The sequence below is a fragment of the Perognathus longimembris genome, chromosome 9 (assembly GCF_023159225.1).
Source record: "Perognathus longimembris pacificus isolate PPM17 chromosome 9, ASM2315922v1, whole genome shotgun sequence".
In the NCBI taxonomy this organism is placed as follows: Eukaryota; Metazoa; Chordata; class Mammalia; order Rodentia; family Heteromyidae; genus Perognathus; species Perognathus longimembris.
This window is the reverse complement of record NC_063169.1, coordinates 67,304,442-67,328,528: the sequence shown is the minus strand read 5'-3', so window position 1 is coordinate 67,328,528 and position 24,087 is coordinate 67,304,442. Positions and strand designations below refer to the sequence as shown.

Below are 24,087 nucleotides of genomic sequence, written 5' to 3'. Positions count from 1 at the left end.
GTAAGAAAAACATTTTTATTTTATTAAAAGAATAGCCCACTGTTAAAAGTTTTTTTTTCTTTTAAATTCTAATGTACAACACAATCAGTTCAGGGGCTTTTGTTTGAACAAATGATCCCACAGTCTTTCCCACAACATGCTCCTAAACAATCTGCTAGGTTTAACTGACCACATGATTCAAAATGGGGATGGTCTTTCACACTTGCTGCTTGTAATTCCTAAGTGGTCAATCTTTAGTATTTTCACTTCTGGGTAAGAGAAAAGGCATTTTGGTCCATCAGTTCACCTACTCGCTCCTGGAGGACATTAACCAACTCTGCTATTACAAAGACGTGAGTGTCATCGATGTCTTGGATGATGAACTTCTTCCCCAGCGCGTTGGACTCATCCAAGTACAAGAGGAACTGCTTCATGGCAGGATCGCTGTGGGCCAAGCACACAGCCAAACATCACCACAAAGACTTGAGCATGCAGATTTTCTGAGACAACAATGGTAAGGTTTGTAAAGACAAGGTTGTCACTGACAAATGAAGAAACTGAAATACTCAAAGTTTCAGTTAATAAGGTCTTGAATACTGCATGAATCCATGACCATGAGAGAAACTAACAGCTGTTCAATATCTTGTCTATGATAAATTAACTTACAAAAACCAATTAAAGGACTGGGAATATGGCCTAGTGGCAAGAGTGTTTGCCTCGTATACATGAAGCCCTGGGTTCGATTCCTCAGCACCACATATATAGAAAAGGCCAGAAGAGGTGCTGTGGCTCAAGTGGCAGAGTGCTAGCCTTGAGCAAAAAGAAGCCAGGGGCAGTGCTCAGGCCCTAAGTCCAAGGCCCAGGACTGGCAAAATAAATAAATAAATAAAACTGTCACATCGATAAAGCAAAGTGTATGATGAAGAGAATCAGGTTGACAAACCACAGCTGTACTAGTGACTTGTGCAACCCTTAACTTAATCTTCCAAAGCCTCTGTTCCCAACAGTAAGCTTATAGAAGAGAACTACTATGGAAACTAACAATAAATGCCAAGAAGAGGACTGTTGGGCTTGTAGCAGGTCCTCAAGACTCTGTCTTCCTTAAAACACATAATGGCACTGGTCCCAACTATCATTCAGAATCTTTGAAGGAAATTCTAATAAAATTGCTTTGTGAATTTAGATCTCTCAAAGAAGAGCTCCAAATTAAATTCTACTGACTGTGTATGTATTTTAGTTTGAAATACAAAGGGTGGTCATAGGGAAAGAGAGATACAACTTCTTGACAGACAGTACAGATTTACAACATGACCCTTCCCTAACGACCCTGAGCCAGGCACCTGTGGCCCACACCTGCAATCCCAGCTACTCAGGAGGTTGAAAGCTGAGATCACAGCTTGAGACTGGCCCAGGTAGGAAAGCCCATGATTTTTTTTCGGGGGTCAGTCCTGGGGCTTAACCTCAGGACCGGAGTACTATCCCTTAGCCTTCCTGTTCAAGGCTAGCACTCTACCACTTGAGCCACAGCACTACTTCCAGCATTTTCTGAGTAGTTTATTGGAGATAAGCGCCTCACAGACTTTCTTGCCTGGACTGACTTTGGACCATGATCCTCAAATCTTAGCCTCCTGAGTAGCTAGGATTATGGGTGCAAGCTGAGATTTTTATCTCTAGCTAACTATCAAAAAAAAAAAGCTGCAAGTGGAGCTGTGGTTCAAGGGGTATAACGTTAGCCTTGAGCACAAAAGCTCAGGGACATTATCCAGGCCCTGAGTTCAAGCTCCAGGACTGACATACACATGCATACACACATACACACAGACACACCTTGAGCCATGACACAGAAAATCTGAGGTAAATTATACAGTAAAGTGTTTCTTCAAAGATGATGTCAAATTGGATACAGACTTTCTGCAATTCTTAGGGAAAATATACTTTTACACCATCTTTTTCCTGTCTTGGGGAATATCAAAATCAATTACAAAGATAACAATTTAATCCAAAAGTGAAATAATTTACTGAGAACAATAAAAATAAGCTTTCCCTCTTCTAAGAATAAATATGGATATTACATAACACTAAAAAACTGTATCAATCATTAAGTATGTCCTTGGAGGTAATTCTGGCTTTCACTGAGTGACTTGCAAAGTAAATTAATATTTAAATGTAGAGATCATCTTGGCTAGAAAATGGCAGAGGTGAGATGGACAATCAGGAGAAAGAGACACTAATGATTGCACAGAGGGCTAACGTTGAGATGAGAAATGGCTGGGGGAGAATGACTAAAGGGGTGACTTTCTCAACAAGCATGGGACATTTAGATGAATAGGTCAAATGTAATCCCCTGTACCATGTTCAGAAAAAAAAAAAAAATTCAACACTGGGAACTGGTGGCTCATGCCTGTAATCCTAGCCAGTCTGGGCAGGAAAGTCCTTAAGACTCTTACCTCCAATAAATTAAAAAAAAAAAAAAAAAAGCTGGTAGTGGCACTGTGGCTCAAGTGGTAGAACACTAGCTTTGAGCAAAAGAAACTCAACTCAGGAACTGCTCCCAGGCCCTGAGTTCAAGACCCAGGACTGGCACACACAAAAGAGTGTGTAGTTTAAATGAATGAGTAAAAATAAGCACTGTAGTTCTGTCACGCAGAACAACATTCCTTTTGGTTTATTTCTGTCATTTAATTTTTTTTGGGGGGGGGAGAGGCTGGACAGTCCTGGGGCTTGAACTCAGGGCCTGGGTGCTTGTTTCTGAGTTTTTTATTTGTTTCCTCAAGGCTGGTGCTCTACCACTCAGCCACAGCTCCACTTCCAACTTTTTGGGTGGTTAATTGGAAACAAGAGTCTCATGAATTTTCCTGCCCAGGCTGGCTTTGAATTATAATCCTCAGATGTCAGCCCTCTGAGTAGCTAGGATTACAGGTGTGAACCACCAGAAGTTGGCTGTATTTCACACTATTAAGTTTACTCAAAACCAGCCCAGGCAGGAATGTCTGTGAGACTCTTAGCTCCAATTAACCACCAGAAAACTGGAAGTGGCACTGTGGCTCAAGTGGTAGAGCATTAGCTTTGAGCTGAAAAGCTCAGGGACAGTGCCCAGGCCCAGAGTTCAAGCCCACGACCAACAACAACAACAAAAAAGAATCCTAGGAGCTTTCCTGCCTAGGCTGGCTTCAGTCCTAGATGTCACCCTCCTGAATAGCTAGGAGTACAGGCATGAGCAACAAGTGCCTAGTTTATTTCCACTGCTTGGATAGAGAGACTTAAAGGAACACTAAAAACCTAGTTTTTAGACTGTTGACCACAAAATCTGATTCAATTCTGTTAACTAAAGTTACTCAGTAAACAAATACTAAGACACACACACATACACACTCCATACAACTCTAGTCAGTGCCTGATAATTTGAGAATTATACTTAGCAAAATACATATGTATTTCCAGGTACTTTTTGGAGGCTTGGGAAACTTCTATGACCATGGTCCTACTAAGAAGCAAAGATCGACAAGACTTATAATACTGTAAAAGAACATAGTCTAGTTCTTGCTTCTCACAACTAACGTAATTTTAAGAGCCAAAATTATAAAATAAAGTATATCTAATAACACATATCCCTCCAGATCATGATTAGGCTGTAAACTAGTTGGTTTAGCCTCTGTAACAAGTCTTCCCTGCTAAAACACCTGCCAGTGACTGTGCTCCCTGTACACCAGAGGTCTGCTCTAGCACCTGGAATTGGACATGGCCATATGTTGGGCATATGTTTCTTATTTCAGTAATTGCTGTGGTTGGCTAGGTTCAGAAAAATTCTAGGTGTGAGCCTGGCAGTTGAAGGTGGATCCCAAAAGAGAAGATATTTTCAGTAACCTTGTTTTGATATTAAAAAAACGTAAATTTGTAAACATCTGTCCAAGTTTTTAGGTTTTTTGTTTTTTTCTGGTCTTCAAGAATGAACTCAAAATTCACACATACTAAGCACTAGCTCTACCATTGGCCTGGACCTCCAGCCAGCCCCTTAGCCTTATATTTTGGTAGTTGATAAATCCTGACAAGATAAATCCTGCCTCTACTTTTCAGTTTACTGAAGCTACACCTAAATGGCACCATAATAGTCTGGGTTACTGCTCTTTTATTGTTGACTCAAGTAAAAATTGCAGGAAGTCATTGTTTTGGACTAAGTTCCTATACAGACCAAGTGAAAAAAAATGGAGTCACTTATTCTAAATTGCCAAGTCACTTAAGCTGTTTATCTGGTCTGCAGAGAAATCAGTATTAGAGTTAACAGCCAAATTTCCTTGTAGGTCAGTTCAAATTGGGCTGATAATGAAATTGCCTTTGCCTTACTCCTTATGCAAAACACACACACACACACACACACACACACACACACACACACACACACACACAAAGGAACTAGATAGGTAATTCTTCTATCTTCCTGCCTTCTTTAGGAGGAAAAAGTGATGGTTCTTAAGATGGAGACTAAGCTAGCATATTCAGGGCCCTGGGTTCTGATGCCCAGTACTGATATAACAAGAGAGAAATAAATCTGTATGCTAAAGGTGCTTAAAATGAGTATTCTTTAGTGAAATTATGAAAAAGGAAAAAAGATGTACTAGTTATGCTGTGAACGTTATGGACACGGTGTATGATAAATGCTTAGTTGAGATGGAGAGGGTATTAAACTGTGGTAGGCATTATCTGCAGATTCAGGCATTCACTGCGGGGGTGGGGTGGGGGTGGTGTGTGTGTGTCTTGGAACCCAACCCCCAAGGATAAGGGGGAGAACTAAAACTACTATTTGATAATATGGCATGCATTCCCACTCTATTAAAATGGCTCCCACTGATGGCCAAATCAAATGTAAAGGAAATCTGATTCATTCAGATTTTAAGACTAATACCAGAGAGAGGATGGTGGAAAATATACGCAAAGAAATCCAGGACGCAAGATGCAAACTTAACTCATGAAGCACCAAGATTACTAACCATTCTATGAGAACTCCTTTCAAGACGTTGACCATCTTTTCCCGGTCAGAAGGTGCAGATGGCCTCAAGAATGCTAATGCAAAAAGGAAAAAAAAAAAAGGATAAAGCAACACAAAATCCAGCTACGTCAACTTCAATTTACTCGGGGAATTTACCCCCAAAAGGAGAAAAATGTACGACAAGACTAATATGATTAATAATACAGTAATCTTCACTTGCAATCACATTCTACCCACAACCCCCCCCCCACACCCCACCTCCCCCCAAAAAGGCCTAAAGCACGCAAGCGCCCTGCGGCCACACCCGCGCGTGTACCCTTGGGTAGGAGCCCGGCATACTACAGCTCCCCGTTGGGAGCGGGACGGAGGGCAAGGTCGGGAGAAGCCGGATTGCGGAACGGTAGCCCCGCAAGGGGCCTCCCAAGTCCCGGGGATCTGGCCGTCTCCATTCGCCCCCGAGGGCAGTGGCTTCAGGCCCCGCACACTCCAAAGGTGCCGGCCAGGTTTCCAGCTCTGGTGTTCTTCCCTCGCTGAATTAACCGAGGGGCTGCGCGGGAAGGGCCGCGCCCGCTCGTCCCCACGGAACCCCCTCAACTTCGGCCCCGCGGCCCAGGGCGACCGGCCGCCCGGCCCCGCCACCACAGACCCCGCGAGGGCTCGGGGACGCGGTCGGGTCCCGCCTCACCCCAGCACCACAGGTCAGGCAGGATCCGGGCCCTTTTCCTCCCCCGTGCTTTATACCCTGGACCCCGCCCTCTCCCACGCACCCCACTTTCCCCAGTCGCTCAGAGGCCCCACGCGCGCGCGATTCCCACAGCTGCTCCCGCCGCACCCCGGCGTCACCGGCGAAGTGCGCCTGCGCCAACGTCATCGCGCCCAGGACGCTCGCGTGGGTGGAGCGCGCCGCCGGGGGCGGGACTCCCTGGCCCGGGGGGCGGGGCTGGCAGAGGGGGCAGGGTCACGTGCCGCGGGCCCCGGATCGAGGGCGCGGGCGGCCGGTCGCGGATGCGGGTGCGCTACGCGGCGCTGCCCGCGCGGTCTCGAGAGGGCAGCGGTTGAGGGCGGGCCAGGCCCGAGCACCGGCAGGTAGGAGGCGGAGGCGGGCTCGTGGGCAGGCCGGGTGCCGGGGAGCGGCGCCGGGGCTGAGCGACCCCTCGCGGCTGGGGCGCCCTCCCCCCCCCGTGACCCCTGACCCGACCCGGGCGTGCGGGCGGGCGTCTCACGGGTCCTCGGGAGCCTCGACGGTTCCCCGCGGTTCCCGGGCTGTTGACGAGGCCCGGGGAGAGCGCCGGCCGGTGCGTCCTCCCGGACCCGGTAGTCACGGGGAGAGGGTGCCGGCCGGGGGGAGGCACGCCCCCGCTTCTGCCCCCGCTTCTCCCGCTTCTCCCATCGCGGTCCCACCCAGAGATGGCCTAGGTTGCGTGCTGAGCGCGCCCCGACCCCACTAATACAGTCAGAGGCTCCAGAAGGTTCGGAAGTTAACCCCAAATCCTGATCTGTAGTCCGAGTTCTTTTTTGTTGTTGTTTTTTAACCAGTTGATAGGTTGTTGCTTTCTGCTCTGTAGATTAAGTTGTTCTCCCACAGTTGAGCTCATGGGTTTCTTGGTGTGTGTGTGTGTGTGATCTCGTATGAATCCAGCCCTTACACTTCACTTCCCTCCTTCCATCCCACAAGGTATTTTCCTCCTGTTCTCCTCCATAGCACTGTAAGCTCTTTTAAATGTGCCCCGGGTGTCTTGGCTTCTGTGCTTCTTGCCTTCTCGTCCTGGAGGATCTGCCTTCCATCTCCTGAGTGCCCCTCACCAACTTGACCCACCACTTTTGGCCCCCCAGGGTGTTGGGCCGATGCCTGTGCTTTCACGACCTGTTGAGTAAGCTAAACTCCGCCTTGAAGATGAACTCATTCTCACTTCAAAACCTGCTTTTCTTCCTGTGTTTCTCCATGCAGATTTAAATCCTCCATCCACTGGCTCAACAGACATTTCCGTGTACTTCATATGTGCCAATCCCTAGGCCATGGGGGTACAGTGGTGAACAAGTGACTAATTTGTGTGCGTGCTAATTCTGGGACTTGAACTCAAGACCTGGGAGCTGGGGCTGGGAATATGGCCTAGTGGCAAGAATGCTTGACTTGTATACATGAAGCCCTGGGTTCGATTCCCCAGCACCACATATATATAGAAGGCGGCCAGAAGTGGTGCTGTGGCTCAAGAGGCAGAGTGCTAGCCTTGAGCATATAGAAGCCTGGGACAGTGCCCAGGCCCTGAGTCCAAGCCCCAGGACTGGCAACAAAAGACAAATTAAAAAAAAAAAAAAAGACCTGGGAGCTGTCTCTCAGCTTTTTCACTCAAGGCTGGTGCTCTACCACTTGAGCCACGGCTCCACCTCCAGCTTTTTGCCGATTGGTTTAAGTAAGCGCCTCCCTGTACACAATAGCTAAACTGTGGAATTAGCCAAGGTGCCCACAACAGGTAAAGAAGATAACTGTACATTTACACCACTGCCATTTCACTGCCATAGAGAAAACTGGACTTGTCATTTGCACAAAAATGAATGGAACTGACAAACATGTTGAGGGAAATAAAGCCAAGTTCAAAAAGCCAAATGCCCTATATTTTTGCCTATATGTGGAAGCTAGACCTGAGGCACATCCACAGACATAGATGATAGAGACAAATATACATACAGAAATGTGCACACACACATGCATACGATATGGTTCTAATTGTGGATGGCATAAGGAACATATTGACAGCTGTTGATCAATAGGGGATTGGGAGGTGGAGAAAGAAAAGCACAGAGATAGGTATTCTGAGAAAACATATGATTGTCTGAAATAGCATAATGAAGCCCCATGGTGCAATTAAAAACCAAAAAATGACACAAAAGTGAAACAGGCTCCAGAGACAACCAACTGGAAGGGAGAGGGCTGACAGAAAGTGAATAAGGGTGGGTATAGTCCAGGTAGTTTTTTTAAATGTAGGAAATAACAGTGAAACCCTTTGAAATGGTTTTTCAGAAGGGGAAATGGGATGGGGAAGAATGATAGAGGGGGTGAGGTTTATTTGGCTACATTGTAGGCATGTGTGGAAATGTCACAAGGCAGTCCCCCTGTGCACCAAATGTATGCTAGTAAAAAAGAAAATATTAGCAAGCAGCCCTCATACATCAGTTTTGCTGGTGGCACTGTATTAAACACAGTTACGATGGACGAAATTATCAGTGTCTCATCAAGTCAAACATGTATCTTTCCTGTGATCCAGCACTTTCATTCCTGGGCATTTACCAAAGAGATATGAAAACATGTGTCTACAAAAATACCTATAAAATGCTCCTGGAAGTATGTAATTATAGAGTATAATGGACAGTATATAATAGGCAGTGTATAATATATAATGTAATAATACTGGCGGTCCCCCCAAAATGCTCATACTCTAGTGTTGAAACCTGTGATTATGCTATGTGGAAAAGGACTTAGTTGGAATTAGTTTACAGATGCTAAATAGGGAGAACATAGGATAATCACATAGGCCCTTGAAAGGGAATAGTAAAGAAGAGAAATGAGCTTATCTGTCCTTTAACCACAGTAGAGTTAAACAGAAAGATAGCTGGGCAGGGGGGAATCTCAGCTATTCTGGAATCTAATGATGTATTAATTTAATAATTTCTTGTGAGCCAAAGAAGTCCCAATAAAATTCATATTTTTGATTGGAAAATAAAACCACCAAAACTTGATGGATATGAGAGCAGTTATTAGGAACACATTTACTATTTATATACTTACATGAGAAATGAAGAACATTTAAAGCTAGTAAGAAGCGCTTGAATTCAATGCAAGCAGAATGCAGAGAATAATAAATAGCGCAAATCAAGGAAATTGATCATAGAAAGCAGAGCGCAACAAAGCCCAAAACAAGGTGAAAATACCAGTAAAATCAATAAACTTCTAGGTAGCTGAGCCAGAAAAATGAAAAATACAAATTCAAGAAGTTTTGAAAGAGCATAACCCTAGAAAGTATGGATATATGACTTAAACAGTTTTGAGAGAGGGGCTGGGGATGTGGTTTGATGGAAGAGTTTGTGTCCAGCAAACCCTGAGACCACTGGGTTAGATTCTTAGCATAACCCACTCCTCCCCAAACACTTTTGAAGCAAGAAAAAAAAGTACGGATTTGACGTGGTTCTTCCAGTATATAGAAAAATATGAAACATTTGCCAATTTATTTTCTGAGAGCTGCATTATATTGCAAAGAAAAGACAGCTATCATGAGAAAATTAGAGATTAACATCTCTCATGAACACTGCTGCAAAATCCTTCAACAAACTACTAGAAAGTCAAATACAGCAGTATGAAATGAATACTCACATTCATATAAACACTGGTATTCAAATATCTATACCTGCCTCCTTCATGATCACTAAACACCGGAAACAACCCAGATATCCCTCAGCTGGAGAATGTGCAAAACAGTATGTTTGTGTAATGGAAAGGGACCAGTCAGTGAAAAGAATAAACTGATACCTACAAAGACACAGGTGAGTCTAGTGTGTTTTTCTAGATGGAGGAAGCCACACTTAGGCTAGGTACTGTAGAATCTCGTTTACATGACATTTTTACAAAGGCAAAATTATGAGAACTGTTGGACAAGTGGCCCGAATGCAGGACACAGAATATGTAATACAACTTTTATATCTTAACTATGTTCAAACTGGTGGACAGGTACATTTAAAAGGGTGTATATTATTCAGATAACATTCTTTACTATTATCTAAATCATTCCTTAAAAGTGAAAATTATGTGAACTTAATTTCTTATCCCATATTCCGAGAGAGAACACGCAGTGCTGTTCCCCCCCACCCATAAGACAGGTTTACGTTAGCAGCTCAGTTTTATTCCATTCTATCTACTGGGTTTTAGTATATTTAACGTTCTGTCCTGCATTGGTGGATATACATCAGCCCTTACAGTTGACATCCTCATTTGCATTTTGCTGCTACCTGGCCTGGAACAGAAACAAAATGTGCTTGGTTGAAACCTGGCAGCACCGAACTGCTCAACAGAGCCTTACTTGGATTCGGATCTCAGTGCCTTGTTTTCCTCTTCCTCTTTCTCGAATCCTGAACAGACAAGGGATGTTCCCTTGGGATACTTGGCGCAGCATTTGCGCAGTTGTTCTATGGCAGCCTGACACTTTGTTTCCATGTAGTTGTTGGCTTGTAAACACTTCTGGATTTCACAGGCTTGTTTCTGGCATGGATCCTTTTGCGACATATTGAGCAAATGAATATAATGTTTCTTGGGCTAATGATTCCACTTCTAGAATAGCTAGGCTATATGAGTTCTCAGCCTTCCACCCTGTGCCACTCAAGCTGAGATCACCATTCAAGGCCAGGACTGGCAGAGGAGCATCTGGGCCAAAGCTGCTGGAGACTCGAGATTCAGGAGCTGTGACTTGGAAATAAAACAAAATAAGACAAAATCTTAACTGTTTTTGGACTGACTTTTCAGAGTGCCCCCTGGTTCAAGAGGCTGGTGTTTGTGCCGGTGCTGTAAGGCTGTCCCCAGAAGCAGTGGGTGAGCAGTGTGTATTGTGGAAGAGAGGAGGTGCACCCATGTAGCCTGAAGTCCTCTTTCCCTCCCTTCCTCCCTCCCTCCCCTCCCCTGAGAAAGAGAGAGCGAGGTGTGCGAGCATGTATGTGCTGGTTCTGAGGCTCGAGCTTAAGGCCTGAGCTCTGTCCCTCAGTTTTTGTGTTCAAAACTAGTACCCTGCCACTTGAGCCACAGCTCCACTTCTGGCTTTTTGGGGAGTATTGTAGATAGGAGTCTCATGGACCTCCTTGCCCAGTCTGGCTTTGAACTATAGTCCTCAGATTTCAGCCTACAGAGTAGCTAGAGATCACACCAGTGCCTAGCTCAGAGACCAAATTTTTAAGAAATGCTTTCAGATTTTAAGTCAGGAATAACATGCTCAGAGAGTTTAACCAACTCTGCTAACTCCTTCCCTACACATGAAGTGCTTTAGGTAAAATGTAATAGAAGATTGTGAGAGGAAGAGAAGAGGACAGGTCAAGGCACTGAGAGAAAGGCTGAGCAAACTATAGAGCTCTCAGAACCGTTTTCTTCTTACAGTGCATGTAAAGCTAACATCAGCTTTAGCTTTTAATGTGCAACTGATAGTTTTGAAGAACTACAACTTCAAGACACAGAGCCCTCACAGTGTGAAAACTTGGTTTTACCAGGAGCGTAAATGTGTGGGAATTGGGACTCTAAACCCAGTTCAGTTGTTTGTGAGGTGGAATTCACAATGTCCTTATGTTTCTGGGAACCCAGCACTTTGGAAACACTTTGGTGTTGTGGCAGAGATAAAATTTGAAACTGCTCTGTAGACCAGAGCATAAAGGATATTCTTAGTCTTTTTTGTCTGAGGTACTTAAAAAACAAAACAAAACAAGAGGTGTACATACATGAATCTGACACTTATGGAAATTTGGGAATCATAAGATTACAGGGAAAGTTCTATGAGGAAAAGACTGGGGTCACTTAGCCAAATAGTGTAGTCTGAGAGAAGCTGAGGCACATGGAAGGAACCTATTGGAGAAGTAATGTCTCAAGGGTTAAGTGGCAGGTACCCACAGAGGCAGTCATTAAGTTCAGTGAGATCAGGGAGTTCTGCTGAGGTTTGATGGTCAATAACTATTTCCTGAGAGAATAATGAGAAAGAGTAACTCTAGAGGTGAGAAAAAGGCTAGAAGTTAGGGTGTCATGGGAGCTAGAGAAAGAGAGAGCTAATCATAGTGAGAAAATAAAAAAGAATGACCTTTAAAACAGCAGCCTCACAAGTTTACCTGTTGCCGGAATGGTTTGCTTAATCACTAATTAATGGATGGAATCACAATTAATGTAAAAGCTCATGCAAATAACTTCCCCCAACCTGGGTAAGGCTACTAGAAACTTAGTATGTTAAACCAAGGGACTATTCCTCACACGAGTCCTTCAAGCATCTTCCTTCCTTTCTTTCCCTTGTAGTAAAAAGTCTCGTTTCCAAAGATAAGGTGATAAGATTCTAGAATACTGAGTTGTTATAGAAACGATTGCATCATATTTAGAGCAGCTTTGCTGAGTTGATGGATTCACTGGCAACAGGTCTTTGGAAGAGGATGCCAGCAATTACATTTCAAAAATTCTTAAACACTGTCTTGTGCTATCCTGAAGGAGTTAGAGAAAAGCTGAATACTTCTGTGGGTTGTAAATGGATCACTAGAATCTCTTCACATTTGTAGGGCAACAGTGGGGCATGTCCATCCCATAGGCCATAGGAGGCCTGCAAAATCATTTGGTTCCTGACATGGTAGGGATGTAAGCATCTCAATGGTTGCCTGTAGCCCAACTACTTGTGTTGCATTTTATATCGATATCCATAGGACCCTATTCCTGCATAGGGCCTTCAGTCATCAGTGGTAAATATGTATTATATATACATGTGTGTGTGTATTAAGAGGTGTATTTTATTAAAAATGTAAATGTGTTGATATTCTGATTATTAACCTGTGTTTTTCTAATTTCCAACTAACTACCTTTCACAATCAGATGCAGTAATTAAAGCACCCAGTAATTTATTCTCATAAATCTGTGTTAAGGTTTAAGAGAGAAATTTTGTTTTAATTGAAAGATTTTCTTTTCTTGCTCTTGAAAAAAAAATCTAAACTCTATAGACAATCTACTGGGATGTTAACATGTTCTTATAGTTCACAGAAATGCTTTCAACTAGATGTACATTAAAGTTGGTATAATTTCTACCTACAGGATGTCCCTGGGTGCTTGTTGTGTCCTGTGTTGCAGAAGAATAGGGACCTCTACTCCCCTGCCAAAAAGCCACACAACATACTGGAAAGATATCCGTGAGTACAGTTTAAATTACAAAATTTTCTAATAGAGACAGTGATAGAATCATGGCTACATTTCCAGTGTGGACCACAAAAACTTACAACCTATGATGTGTTTCCAATTGATTTTGTTTTTCTATACTAGTGGTTTACCTTAAATTTTTAAGCCTGGAGCCATACATGATCCTTTTTCTTAGAAGTTCTTTTTTCTCCCATTTTCCTGTCAAATTCATACTCCTAAATGTAAATATTACTGCCTTCTTATTTATTAAGTTCTTGCAAAACAAGGCAAGGTGCCAGGCATCCCTATTAGGTTCTTGGCCCACTGAGCTTGTGATCTGCCTCGTCTACCCCAGACTGTGGCCATGCCCTTGCTCAAGAAACTTCCCTGGAACCCTCAGTCAGGTTATATTTGCCACTTGTCATTCAGTAGTCCATATATGGCAATTATCTGATTTCTTCCATGAACTCTAAACTCTGTGAGGGCAGTGTCTCGTTCATCCTTGGTTCTGTTTCCTATTACTGTCAGTGTCATACAGAGGCTCTTCCAATCGTATTTGGTGAATGGAAGAGTAAGATAATCTACCTGCTCTAAGCACTGTTTCCTATATTTGTAGAATGATAGTATGGGTTGATAACATTAGATTATATTAAAAATCAACACTTTTTACCCAATTATATATGAAAGACAATGTTGCCTATTTCCTGTTACACTTTTGAAAATGAAGTTCTTCACATTGACTCTTTTCTTTCCTTTTTGTAGGAAATATAATAAAATTGACTGGATCCCTTATTTTAGGGTAAGTGTCTTCTGCAAACTATTACTTGACTTCATTATAAGACTATTCAAAATCTCAAGGAAGTGACCACTAGGTAGCCTGGGTCTGCTCCAAGGGATGCTTTTCTTGGGTCCAGATGTGCACTGGGGATTTTATCCTCTGATTAGTCTGCTGATGTGAAGGGCCCCACACGATTGCCTTCCATCTGCCTCCCAGCATCACAGCTTGTGCAGGGGCTGTGAAAGAGTGAAGTGGCTCAGAGTCCACCTTAGTCCGTTATTTTTGACAGACACTTACAGGACCACAAAGCTGTCCTGAAAGAAAATTGAGGCTATCAGAGAAAACCAACATATATGCTGACATCTGCTGTATTTGTGCAGTGACCCTCTTTCTAGTAACTAGTTTTCACTCTTTTTTTTCCTTTCTGAGTGAGGATAAGCATGTGATGTATGTGTCCAACACTACTCTATTTGCTAACACTTTGTTTAGTATAAATATAAAATCAACTCATGCTGAAATGATAAAGGAGATAAATTTTGCATTTTATCCATCCATGCATTTCTTCATGACATTGTCATGTAAGGCAAAACATATTTAGATGACTTTTCTCTTCGACTCATTCTGGGCAAAGGGTAAACGTTTCCCTCCCCACTGGTTGTGGGGCTTGAAATCAGGGCCCGGGTGCGGTCCTTGAGCTCTTTCGCTCAAGGCTAGCACTCTACCACTTTGAGCCACAGCACTACTTCAGTTTTCTAGTGCTTAACTGGAGATAAGAGTCTCACAGATTTGCCTGCCTGAGCAGGCTTGGAACTGTGATCTTCAGATTTCAGCCTCCTGAGTAGCTAGGATTATTGGTGTGAGCTACCAGCACACGGCATGTGTGCCCTTTTCTCTAGTGCACAGTTTGTTTGTTTTTGTCTAGAGCACAATTATATTCAGGAATATATTTGAAATGAATTACACAATTGTTTGTAGGGCTTTTGTCTTTCCTGGAGAGTCTGGTGGAAGTACAGGATACCTTGTACGTTTTAGCTACGTAGGCAGGTCCCAGAGAGAAAGCAGAGGAGCCTTTGGAGCCTTCTTGTCTTCCCCTATGTGGCCTGGGTCTGTCCTTTCAGTTTTTCCTGCTTGCCATAGCATAAGATACAGGATAATGGAGGTTCCTTAGTGCTGAGTGCAGACAGAATGCAGCCATTGTGTGTAGATTAGGGAGAATCTCCATCTTTTACAAACAACTTTGTGTCTTCACATTTCGTGTGTGTGTATGTGTGTGTGTGTGGTCATGGGGCTTGAACTCTGGGCCTGGATGCTGTCCCCGAGCTCTTCAGCTCAAGGCTAGCACTCTACCACTTGAGCCATGGCACTACTTCTGGTTTTCTGGTGGTTAATTGGAGATAAGAATCTCATGGACTTTCCTGCGCAGGGTGGCTTTGAACCTGGATCCTCAGATCCCAGCCTGGGTAGCTAAGATGACAGGTATAAGGCATTAGTGCCGGGCTCTGTCTCACCTTTTCAGCAGACTTTAACCATATACATCTTGGGAAAGGAGAAATTTGCATGCTGCTGATGTGACTATTAATTGGCTAATCTTACTGAGAAAAAAGTTTGATACGATCTTTACAGTTGGCTAATATGTGTACTGTCAAAAAGTATCTAATTCTGCTTCTGGATAAGTATGCCGAAGAATACTCATACCTGTGTACAACATAGATGTGTAAGATGTGTAAAAGGATTATTTACAGTAGACTCAAAAGTAGAACCATCGTAAATGTTGTTATAGTAGAGTGGATAACAAAATTGTGGTACATTGATAGGGTGGGTGAATTGCTTCCCAAATCAAAACCAAATAAATTCAGGAGCAACCTTTAATGCAACAGCATGGATGAGACACAAAAGACTGAGCGAAAGAATACACCTAGGGTGACTAACTGGTACAAAGTTGTGTGATGTGCACATTCGATGGTAAAACTCTAAAGAGGAGCAAGGAAGGCCATTATTATAATTACTAGTTAGACAAGGGATGAGTGAGGATCTTGAAGAGCTAGCTGCATTGTGGGCTTCTGTGGCACGGTTAGTGCTGTTTCTTGCCCGGATAGCATCATGCTGCAGTTTGCTATTATTTCAAACGGGTGTGTGTGTGGGGGGGGTTGTATACAAAGTATCCTGTGCACATTATTGTATGTTATATTTTACAATAAGAAAGGAGTTTACTATGAAAAGCTCTTAGGTGACATTTGGGTACTCTATTTATGATGAATGTTTTGTTTCTTCTTTAAGAGGTTCTTTATGTTTTACATATGAAGTTATGGCCCTGAAGAAGTCATTGACATTAGATACTGAAGTGGTAGAAAAAGAAAAAATGAAGTCATATATATATTTGCATACAGCTTCGTTAAACAAACCAGAAAATCATGGTAAGTTTATTGTAAAATAAGGTCATCTTTCTGAAAAACTAACAAGTTATTGAAGTGAAAAATGAGTCTATTTAAAACACAGTATTAATGTGATAATTAAAGAAATCCTAAGCCCTGTGAGAACCAAGTTCCTAAAGCATTAATTGATGTAGATCATATCCTAGACTTCTGTATTTTACACATTGCAGCTGTCCTAGAACGCAGGGAACCGGGGGCTAGCTGGCTAGTCTGAGCCTGGAATTCCTCTCATTGATGGCTGTGCAAAAACATGGTTTTGTCATTTAGCTCAAAGATTTTTCTACTTTAAGGGAGTAATTCATGCAAACTAAATGAGATGGATTCATAAACATGAATACCAACTTATCTGTTGCGATCAGTGTCTTTACTAGTTAGGGTATTCCCCCTCTCAATATTGAGGTTGCACTTAGGCGCCCTGATTGCTTGGTGGACAAGACATTTTAGAGCAGCGGTGAATATTTTCATCAGCTATGGGTAGCTGAGTCACCACACTTGACTGCCATCTGTCTGCTCCTCCGACCGCCTGCTTGTGCCTGTTCCCATCAGAGCTCTTCCTAACACCACAATGACCAGTTTGTATTTATTCTTCTATTACCTTCTTGTAATTCCAGCCATGTGAATTATTGTTACATATTTTTAATAGCATTACAAGTACATATTTGAAACCTAGATGTGCTGGTTCATACCTGTAATTCTACCTACTAAGGAAGGTGAGACTAGGAGAAATATGGTTCACAGGCCAGCCAGGGCAAAAAAATTGTGACATCCCTATCAACCAATGAAAAGCTGGGCTTGGTGACATACACCCGGTATCCTAGCTGTGTGGGAAGCCTAAATAAAAGGATTGCTATCTAGGCCAGCCAAGGCATAAAAGGGATCTTATCTCAAAAACAACTAAAGAAAAAAGGACTGGGGTGTGTCTCAAGGGATAGGGCACCTGTCGAGCAAGTATGAGGTCCTGAGTTTAAAACCCTAGTTTCACCAAGAAAAAGAAAGGGTGAGAGGGAAAGGAAGAAGAAGGGAAGGGAAGGAGAGAGAGGTATGTGGAAACAGGAGGAAAAAAACAAAGAAATCTTTAAAAAAGAAAAGTATCGTCTAGGATTTATTAAACTTTGGTATCATTTTAGGGATTGTCTGGCAGGCTAGAAAAGAACTTCACAAAGCAGTAAGAAAAGTATTAGCAGCATCAGCAAAGATCTTACGGAATCCATTTGCTGGTAAGTCTCAGGAAACTTTAATCCTCAACAGAATCTGGAAGTGACTTAAATAACCAATCTAAGATTTTTTTTTCTTTTTTTGGCTTTTTTTTTTTTTTGGTGGTGGGGGGGGGGGCGTCCTGGGCCTTGAACTCCAAGCCTGAGCACTGTCCCTGGCTTTTTTTTTTGCTCAAGGCTAGCACTCTGCCACTTGAGCCACAGCACCACTTCTGATCGTTTTCTATAAATGTGGTGCTGGGGAATCGAACCCAGGGCTTGATGTATACGAGGCAAGCACTCTTGCCACTAGGCCATATTCCCAGCCCTCTTTATTTTTATTATTATTATTATTATTTTTTTGCCAATCGTGGAGCTTGGACTCAGGACCTGAGCACTGTCCCTGGCTTCTTTTTGCTTATGGCTAGCACTCTACCACTTGAGCCACAGCGCCACTTCTGGCTTTTCATGTGTGGTGCTGAGGAATCAAACCCAGGGCTTCATGTATACAAGGCAAGCACTCTACCACTAGGCCATATTCCCAGCCCCCCAATCTGAGAATTTTTTAATTATAAGAATACTCTTAAGGCCAGTGCCAGTGGTTCACGCCTGTAATCCTAGCTACTTGGGAGGCTGAGACCTGAGGATCATGGTTTATAACAGGGCTGAGCAGGAAAGGCCATGAAACTTTTACCTCCCATAAACTACTCAGAAAAAGCCGGACGTGATGCTGTGGTTTAAGTAGTAGAGTGCCAGCCTTGAGCAAAAGCTCAGGGACAGTGCGCAGGTCCTGAGTTCAAGCCCCCAGGACTGGCAACAACAACAGCAACCACCAAAACACCCCATGTATACATAATAGAGTCAATATGAACAGAAATCTGATGGAGATCAAGATCAAGTATACTGGTTATTATTGATATTACATATGGATTTAAATAACTCTATTGTAGATCCCAAATATTTATAAATCCTCACCTGAAATGAAGGCTAAAAGGACCGCTTGCACTGTTGACTTGTTGTGTTCTTCATGTGTTTGTCTTCTTTTGCAGGCACCTTCAGCACCGTGGACATAGACGATCATGAATGTGCCATGTGGCTGCTCCTGAAGAAGAGCCGGGCGGACGACAGGGCGGGGCGGCTGGAGGCTGTGCAGGAGATGTCAGACTCCCACCACTGGCATGGTAATGGGGCCAGCAGAACCGCGCGCAGTGCACCGTCAGCTAGCTCTTGACTTCTCCTGTAAGAGAAGGGGGGAGACCAAGGAGAGCACAGAATTCACACAGGCTTGCTCTAGGTAAAAACACGTTCAGAAATTCCAGAAGCAGTTCCAGGTGTGTTTGGTAAGAGCAGCCTCAAAACTAAGGCATGTGTATGTATATTTATACCAGAAACAAAATTCTTGTTCCCTCCAGAGAAACCCCTTAATTCTAGCATGTTGTTTGCATTTTCCTCTGGGTCCCATTAATGAAATATGTTTAATTGCTTGATGCACTATATTCAACTGTATTTTCTTTCACTCTGTCAGTTTACCTGGCTCTAATACTGATCACTAGCTAAGTATCCTGATGTCTATATGTGTATATGTATGTATAAAACATATATATGTATATACTTTTAAAATGTAAATAAAATGTAAACATGTTTTGAAGAAATATTTTTAAATATTTAGTTGTATTTAAAAACCATAGGTTTTCAGTAGAAGTACTTGAGTAAAAGCTGCTTTAATTTTAGTACTTGGACTAAACTATAATTTATTAGTAGATTTTTAATCTTGCAAAACTAATTGGTAGAGTTGAGAGCATAGCTTAGTGGTAGAGTACTTGCCTATTATGTGTGAGGCTCTGGGTTAGATCTCACAGCTGAAAGAAAAAAAGGCAGACATTAGAGAAGAATTAGGTTTTTTTGGCCAGGCTTAGGGCCTGCACTCAGAGCCTAAGCACTGTCCCTGAGCCTCTTTAGATTCGAGGCTAGTGCTCTACCACTTGAGCCGCAGTGCCACTTCTGGCTTTTTCTGAATAGTTTATTGGGGATAAGAGTCTCATGGACTTTCCTGCCGGGCTGGCTTCAAACTGAGATCCTCAGATCTCAGCCTCCTGAGTAGCTAGGATTACAGGTATGAGCCACCAGTGCCCAGCTAGAATTTTTTTTTTGTTGTTGTTGTTATTGTTGTTGTTGCCATCCTGGGGCTTGGGACTCAGGGCTTGAGCACTGTCCCTGGCTTCTTTTTGCTTAAGGCTAGCACTCTACCTCTTGAGCCACAGCACCAGTTCTGGCCTTTTCTGTTTATGTGGTGCTGAGAAATCAAACCCAGGACTTCATGAATGCTAGGCAAGCACTCTACTGCTAAGTCACATTCCCAGCGCTAGAATTTTGTTTTTGATACATAATGAATGGCACTTATACATCCAGGTGCCTCTACTTGAACCTGAGCGTTAGCAGTCTGGGACATCACAGGGCTGAAATGTGACCCCGTCACTACCAGATAGTGGACCTGCAGCCTCGAGTGTTTTGAGTGATGATCACAACAGCCTCTGAAACAGAAGTGTTAAAATGGAAGAAGTGAAATTGATTCTGACTGGCCAGCTTTCACATTTGAGCTTCCATTTTTCCAATATTTCCTTAGACTAGGACCTGGCCCCCAGGTAAATGTTGAGATCAGAGAGGGATTTTTTGGCTTTGTGCCAAAAGGGATTGTCAGTGCAAATGTACTCATGAAACACTATGTGAGAAACTTTGGATTACAAACCTGTACAATGGTTTAGTGCTTTCAAGTAGGTTGTTCATTTGATCCTTATGGTAACTATAATAAGCTAATTTGGAGTTAACAAAATATACTTTCATAACAGATTACCAGTATAGGATCATTGCACAAGCCTGTGACCCGAGAACTCTCATCGGACTGGCACGAAGCAAGGAGAGTGATCTCCGCTTTTTTCTCCCACCACCACCTCTGCCATCTTTAAAAGAAGTAAGTAAATAAAACTATGGAGAGAGTAAAAAATAGTCCTGTGTATTATCTTTATCCTGTGTGCAAATTAAGCTTTCAGAAAGAAATTGCTAGCTATTTCACAAGCAGGTCAGGTAGGTGGTAAAAGTGTGATGTCTGTTTCCACACACTGATTTCCTTCCTCAGGGGTCTCTAACGTGACCCCTTTGTGTTCCACCGGGAGACCCCCTCGCACACCAGTATCTGTGAGTTGATCCCTTAGGTTTTCATGGATCAGCTTTTATAGATCAGATCAACACTCCTGACATATTATATTGGTCCAAGTAATGCTTGGTTGGCAAAGGTTGCTATGTACACTGTAAGCTGTGTCAGCAGTGTTTCTGGACTCTTCTCTCTGGTGCCAGTACCACCTCAGTTGTAACAGATGTCTCTAAATGTTTCCTAGGGCATGACAATTAGAGCGTGTTTCTTTAGCCCTCTTCTTAGACTAGAAAATGAAATGTCTAAAACCTATGTAAGCAGGTTTTTAAAATTAAAAAAGATAATGTGCAAGAAGTTAATTATCAGGTAAAATGAGATAGTAAGTTCTGGATTTTTTTAAAATAAGGGTTTTAATTAGGAAAATATAACAATTCCTTTGAAATCAAGTTGTCAAGAAGCCTATAAGGTGAACAGTGACTTAATAATTTGCAATAGGTCTTTCAATACAGTAACAGCCAGAAGAGCACAGAACTGAAAAATAAATGGTTATTTACCTGGGTGGGTAACTGTTTTCAAGATTGAAAGCACTAGTTTATCTCTGCACACATGTATGCTATAGATACATTTATGTGTGCAAATGTGTGCATATATTGACTTTGGTCTTTCTGTGTTTTGTGTTGAGTCTGTTTCTGAAGACTTCCTTTTCCTTTTACTTCAGGATTCTTCCATTGAAGAGGACCTGAGACAGTTGTTGGCTTCTTTACCTCAAACGGAGTTAGATGAATGCATCCAATACTACACATCCTTGGCTCTTAATGAGAGCAGTCAGAGTCTGGCTGCTCAGAAGGTTGGCTTGTTTATTCCTTCAGTACCACGTTTGAGTGCTTACTTTTTCCCAGACACTGTGCCAGAGGCTAGCACTTAGAGCCTTAAGTTGCTGAATAAGTACACTGACTTCTGCTTGTGAGCTGTGCACTGGACCAGGTGTCACAGAAGTGCACAAGGGATATGTGGTACCTAAAAGAGCCCTCTACCCTGTTTATAAAGTCATTATGACTTCACAAGAGGGAATGCTTAAATTTCATATTGAAGAATCAGCCTGCAAAGGCTGGCGATGTGGCTTAGTGGTAGAGAGCTCACCTAACATGCTCAAGGGCCTGGGTTCTGTTCTGAGCACCACAACAAACAAATAAGAACATGATAATTTGCAAGATCTTAAGTACCACATATATGCTAGTGATGTGTAAATTGATACCTAACATTCATGGTGTGTGTGTATATAGTAGGGGTTTTGAACTTCACCTTTAGTCTGCTCCCCTGCCGAAATCTTTGGGCTTTGCTTTCAATGAATAGCAGAACACCTACTTTGTCACTGAGCCAAACCCTAGGAAAACCGCTCAGTTTCTTCCTTCTGCATCCTGCTCGTCAGCTCTCTCCAGTGCCAGCTCATGGTCATTGTCACTGCTCCACAATGTCCTTCTGGCTCGTTCATCTTGACTTCTGTGTTCTTTTCCACTTCCCTAAGAACTTAAATTCTTTCAGGTTCTTAGGTTGGTTCTCTCTTCCTGGGAATAATTCCTGTTTGTGCTGCCTTTCACTCCTTTGGTGTTGATTGCTTCTCTTACTTGGGTTGTGCCTTTTGACTATTTTATAGAGGAGTCATAAGCACCAGGGATTCTAGAATTTTCCTGTCTGTGCCCAGGCTCCATTTTCTTCTGGAAGCCCAGGAAAAGCCTCAATTTAGCAGGTCTTGTCTAATATCTGATAAGGGTAAGACATAAAAATAAGAACAATAAAAAAATGCATATAAGAAATTTTAAATACCTGTGATTGTAGCTAGTCGGGAAGTTAAGAATGCGAAGATTGTTCAGGGCCAACCTTGGCAGAAAAGTTCATGAGATCCCTTTCTCAATCCATAGCTGGGTTCTGTGGCACATACCTGTTAACCTAAACTACATAGGTGAGATTGGTCAGATTGACGTTCTGGACCAACCAGGGAAGAATGGTCTCTGAGACTCCTATCTCAACAGAAGGTAACTGACATAGTGGTGTGTGAAGCCTAAAATGGAAGACTAGAGATCCCAGGCCAGAATCAAGACTGTAGCTCCAAACAGCCAGTGATAAACAGGGACAGTGACCCACTATATGAATTATGAGGTGCTGGAAGAGATGACCTTAGGACACGAGGCTGATCTGATGAAGCGCCACGGTGTTTGCACTCCCCCATGAGCGGACACAGAGGAGAATGGACAGCGAATATGCTCTTTAGGGAATAATTCTTTGGATTTTCTGTTCTAATATGCAACAGAAATGTGCATAAAGGGATGGGAATATGGCCTAGTGGCAAGAGCGCTTGCCTCGTATACATGAAGCCCTGGGTTCGATTCCCCAGCACCACATATATAGAAAACAGCCAGAAGTGGCGCTGTGGCTCAAGTGGCAAGAGTGCTAGCCTTGATTAAAAAGAAGCCAGGGACAGTGCTCAGGCCCTGAGTCCAAGGCCCAGGACTGGCCAAAAAAAAAAAGAAATGTGCCTAAAGTTCTCTCTAAATTTCTAAAGCATTTTGAGTCCCTTGCCTATTGGAATATTGTAATTCTGTAGGTAGTGCAGAGATTTTTCTTCAGCCGAGCAGAAGCAAGTCACTTTCCATACATACTAGTTTACCTGTCTTCATTTCAGGGAGGCTTATGGTGCTTTGGAGGAAATGGGCTTCCTTACGCTGAAAGCCTTGGAGACGTGCCTTCAGCCACGGTGGAAATGTTCTCCTTAGAAGCCATAGTGAAACACTCAGAGGTAACGGACATTTTCAAACTGTGCTTTACTTCATATGGCTACATTGAAAAAACAAGTTGATTCATGCAAACCCATGTATATTATAAAATATATAAAGCCTTTTAAATTCTGCTTTTCCCCCTTGTAATGGTTAGAATTAATAATAATGACTTAGTACCAATAGGTGAACTTCATTTTTATTATTATGTTTTGTTTTGTTAGTACGGGCGCTTGTACTCAGTGCCTGGCACTGTCTCTTTTTTTTTTTTAATTTTTTTTATTATTAATTGAACATAAAATTTTTTTTTACAAGGTGCTGTGCAAAGAGGGTGCAGTTACATAGTAGGGCAGTGTGTACATTTCTTGTGATATCTTACAACCTGTTTTCCCATCCCTTGTCTAGGTCAGGTAGACCCATATGCAATATACAATGTATCAAGCACATATACAATGCTCACAGACTTGGTCTCTACTGTCTCTCCATCTCCCTTTGTTAACAGTCATATATCAGGGAGATCATGCCCCTTTGTTTTCTGTGTTCTAGGCTTGTCTCACTCAACATTATTTGTTCGAGTTCTGACCATTTCCCTGCGAATAACAATATTTCACCATTCCTAATCGCTATGTAGTATTCCATTGTGTATAAGTACCATATTTTTTGGATCCATTCATCTGTGGAGGGGCATCTGGGTTGTTTCCAAATTTTGGCTATTGTGAATTGTGCTGCGATAAACATGGAAGTACAAATGTCCTTTTGATATCTTGGGTTTTGCTGTTTAGGATAGATGCCTAGGAGTGGTATGGCTGGGTCATAGGGTAGGTCTATATTGAGCTTTTTGAGAAACCTCCATACTGTTCTCCAAAGTGGCTGTACTAATTTCTGGCACTGTCTCTTAGTGTTCTTTGTTTGGTTTT

The 24,087-nt window shown here is 42.6% G+C and overlaps 3 protein-coding genes across 4 annotated transcripts in view; 1 reads left to right on the top strand and 2 right to left on the bottom strand.

Annotated features, from left to right (window-relative positions):
- Nucleotides 1–5,801, bottom strand: Gtf2h5 (general transcription factor IIH subunit 5). The gene is made up of 3 exons (XM_048354375.1): nt 5,731–5,801; nt 4,965–5,037; nt 1–423 (listed from the first exon to the last, which is right to left on the bottom strand). The coding sequence occupies exons 2-3, from the start codon at nt 4,997–4,999 to the stop codon at nt 243–245; spliced, it is 216 nt and encodes a 71-aa protein (XP_048210332.1). The 5' UTR covers nt 5,000–5,037; nt 5,731–5,801; the 3' UTR covers nt 1–242.
- Nucleotides 5,802–5,951: 150 nt separating this feature from the next.
- Nucleotides 5,952–24,087, top strand: part of Serac1 (serine active site containing 1) — a 33,612-nt gene continuing 15,476 nt past the window's right edge. The window contains exons 1-9 of one of the 2 annotated variants that reach the window (XM_048354370.1): nt 5,952–6,049; nt 12,768–12,862; nt 13,611–13,647; nt 15,904–16,040; nt 17,186–17,275; nt 18,301–18,432; nt 20,098–20,219; nt 21,118–21,246; nt 23,080–23,193. In XM_048354370.1, the coding sequence (XP_048210327.1) occupies nt 12,769–12,862; nt 13,611–13,647; nt 15,904–16,040; nt 17,186–17,275; nt 18,301–18,432; nt 20,098–20,219; nt 21,118–21,246; nt 23,080–23,193 (855 nt within the window). In that variant the 5' untranslated portion in view covers nt 5,952–6,049; nt 12,768. Of the gene's footprint in view, nt 6,050–12,767; nt 12,863–13,610; nt 13,648–15,903; nt 16,041–17,185; nt 17,276–18,300; nt 18,433–20,097; nt 20,220–21,117; nt 21,247–23,079; nt 23,194–24,087 lie in introns of those variants that run through there. The other variant, XM_048354371.1, reaches the window with a different exon arrangement.
- On the bottom strand, nt 9,821–18,342 carry LOC125357448 (cx9C motif-containing protein 4-like). Its single transcript, XM_048354374.1, has 2 exons — nt 18,227–18,342; nt 9,821–10,415 (listed from the first exon to the last, which is right to left on the bottom strand). The coding sequence occupies exon 2, from the start codon at nt 10,233–10,235 to the stop codon at nt 10,029–10,031; it is 207 nt and encodes a 68-aa protein (XP_048210331.1). The 5' UTR covers nt 10,236–10,415; nt 18,227–18,342; the 3' UTR covers nt 9,821–10,028.

Bases quoted from the DNA above. Each gene is read 5' to 3' on its own strand.
- Gtf2h5 (XM_048354375.1), bottom strand. From the start codon at position 4,999: ATGGTCAACGTCTTGAAAGGAGTTCTCATAGAATG. The intron at 424-4,964 runs GTTAGTAATCTT...CTTGGCCCACAG, and splicing joins AAAGGAGTTCTCATAGAATG to CGATCCTGCCATGAAGCAGT.
- LOC125357448 (XM_048354374.1), bottom strand. From the start codon at position 10,235: ATGTCGCAAAAGGATCCATGCCAGAAACAAGCCTGTGAAATCCAGAAG.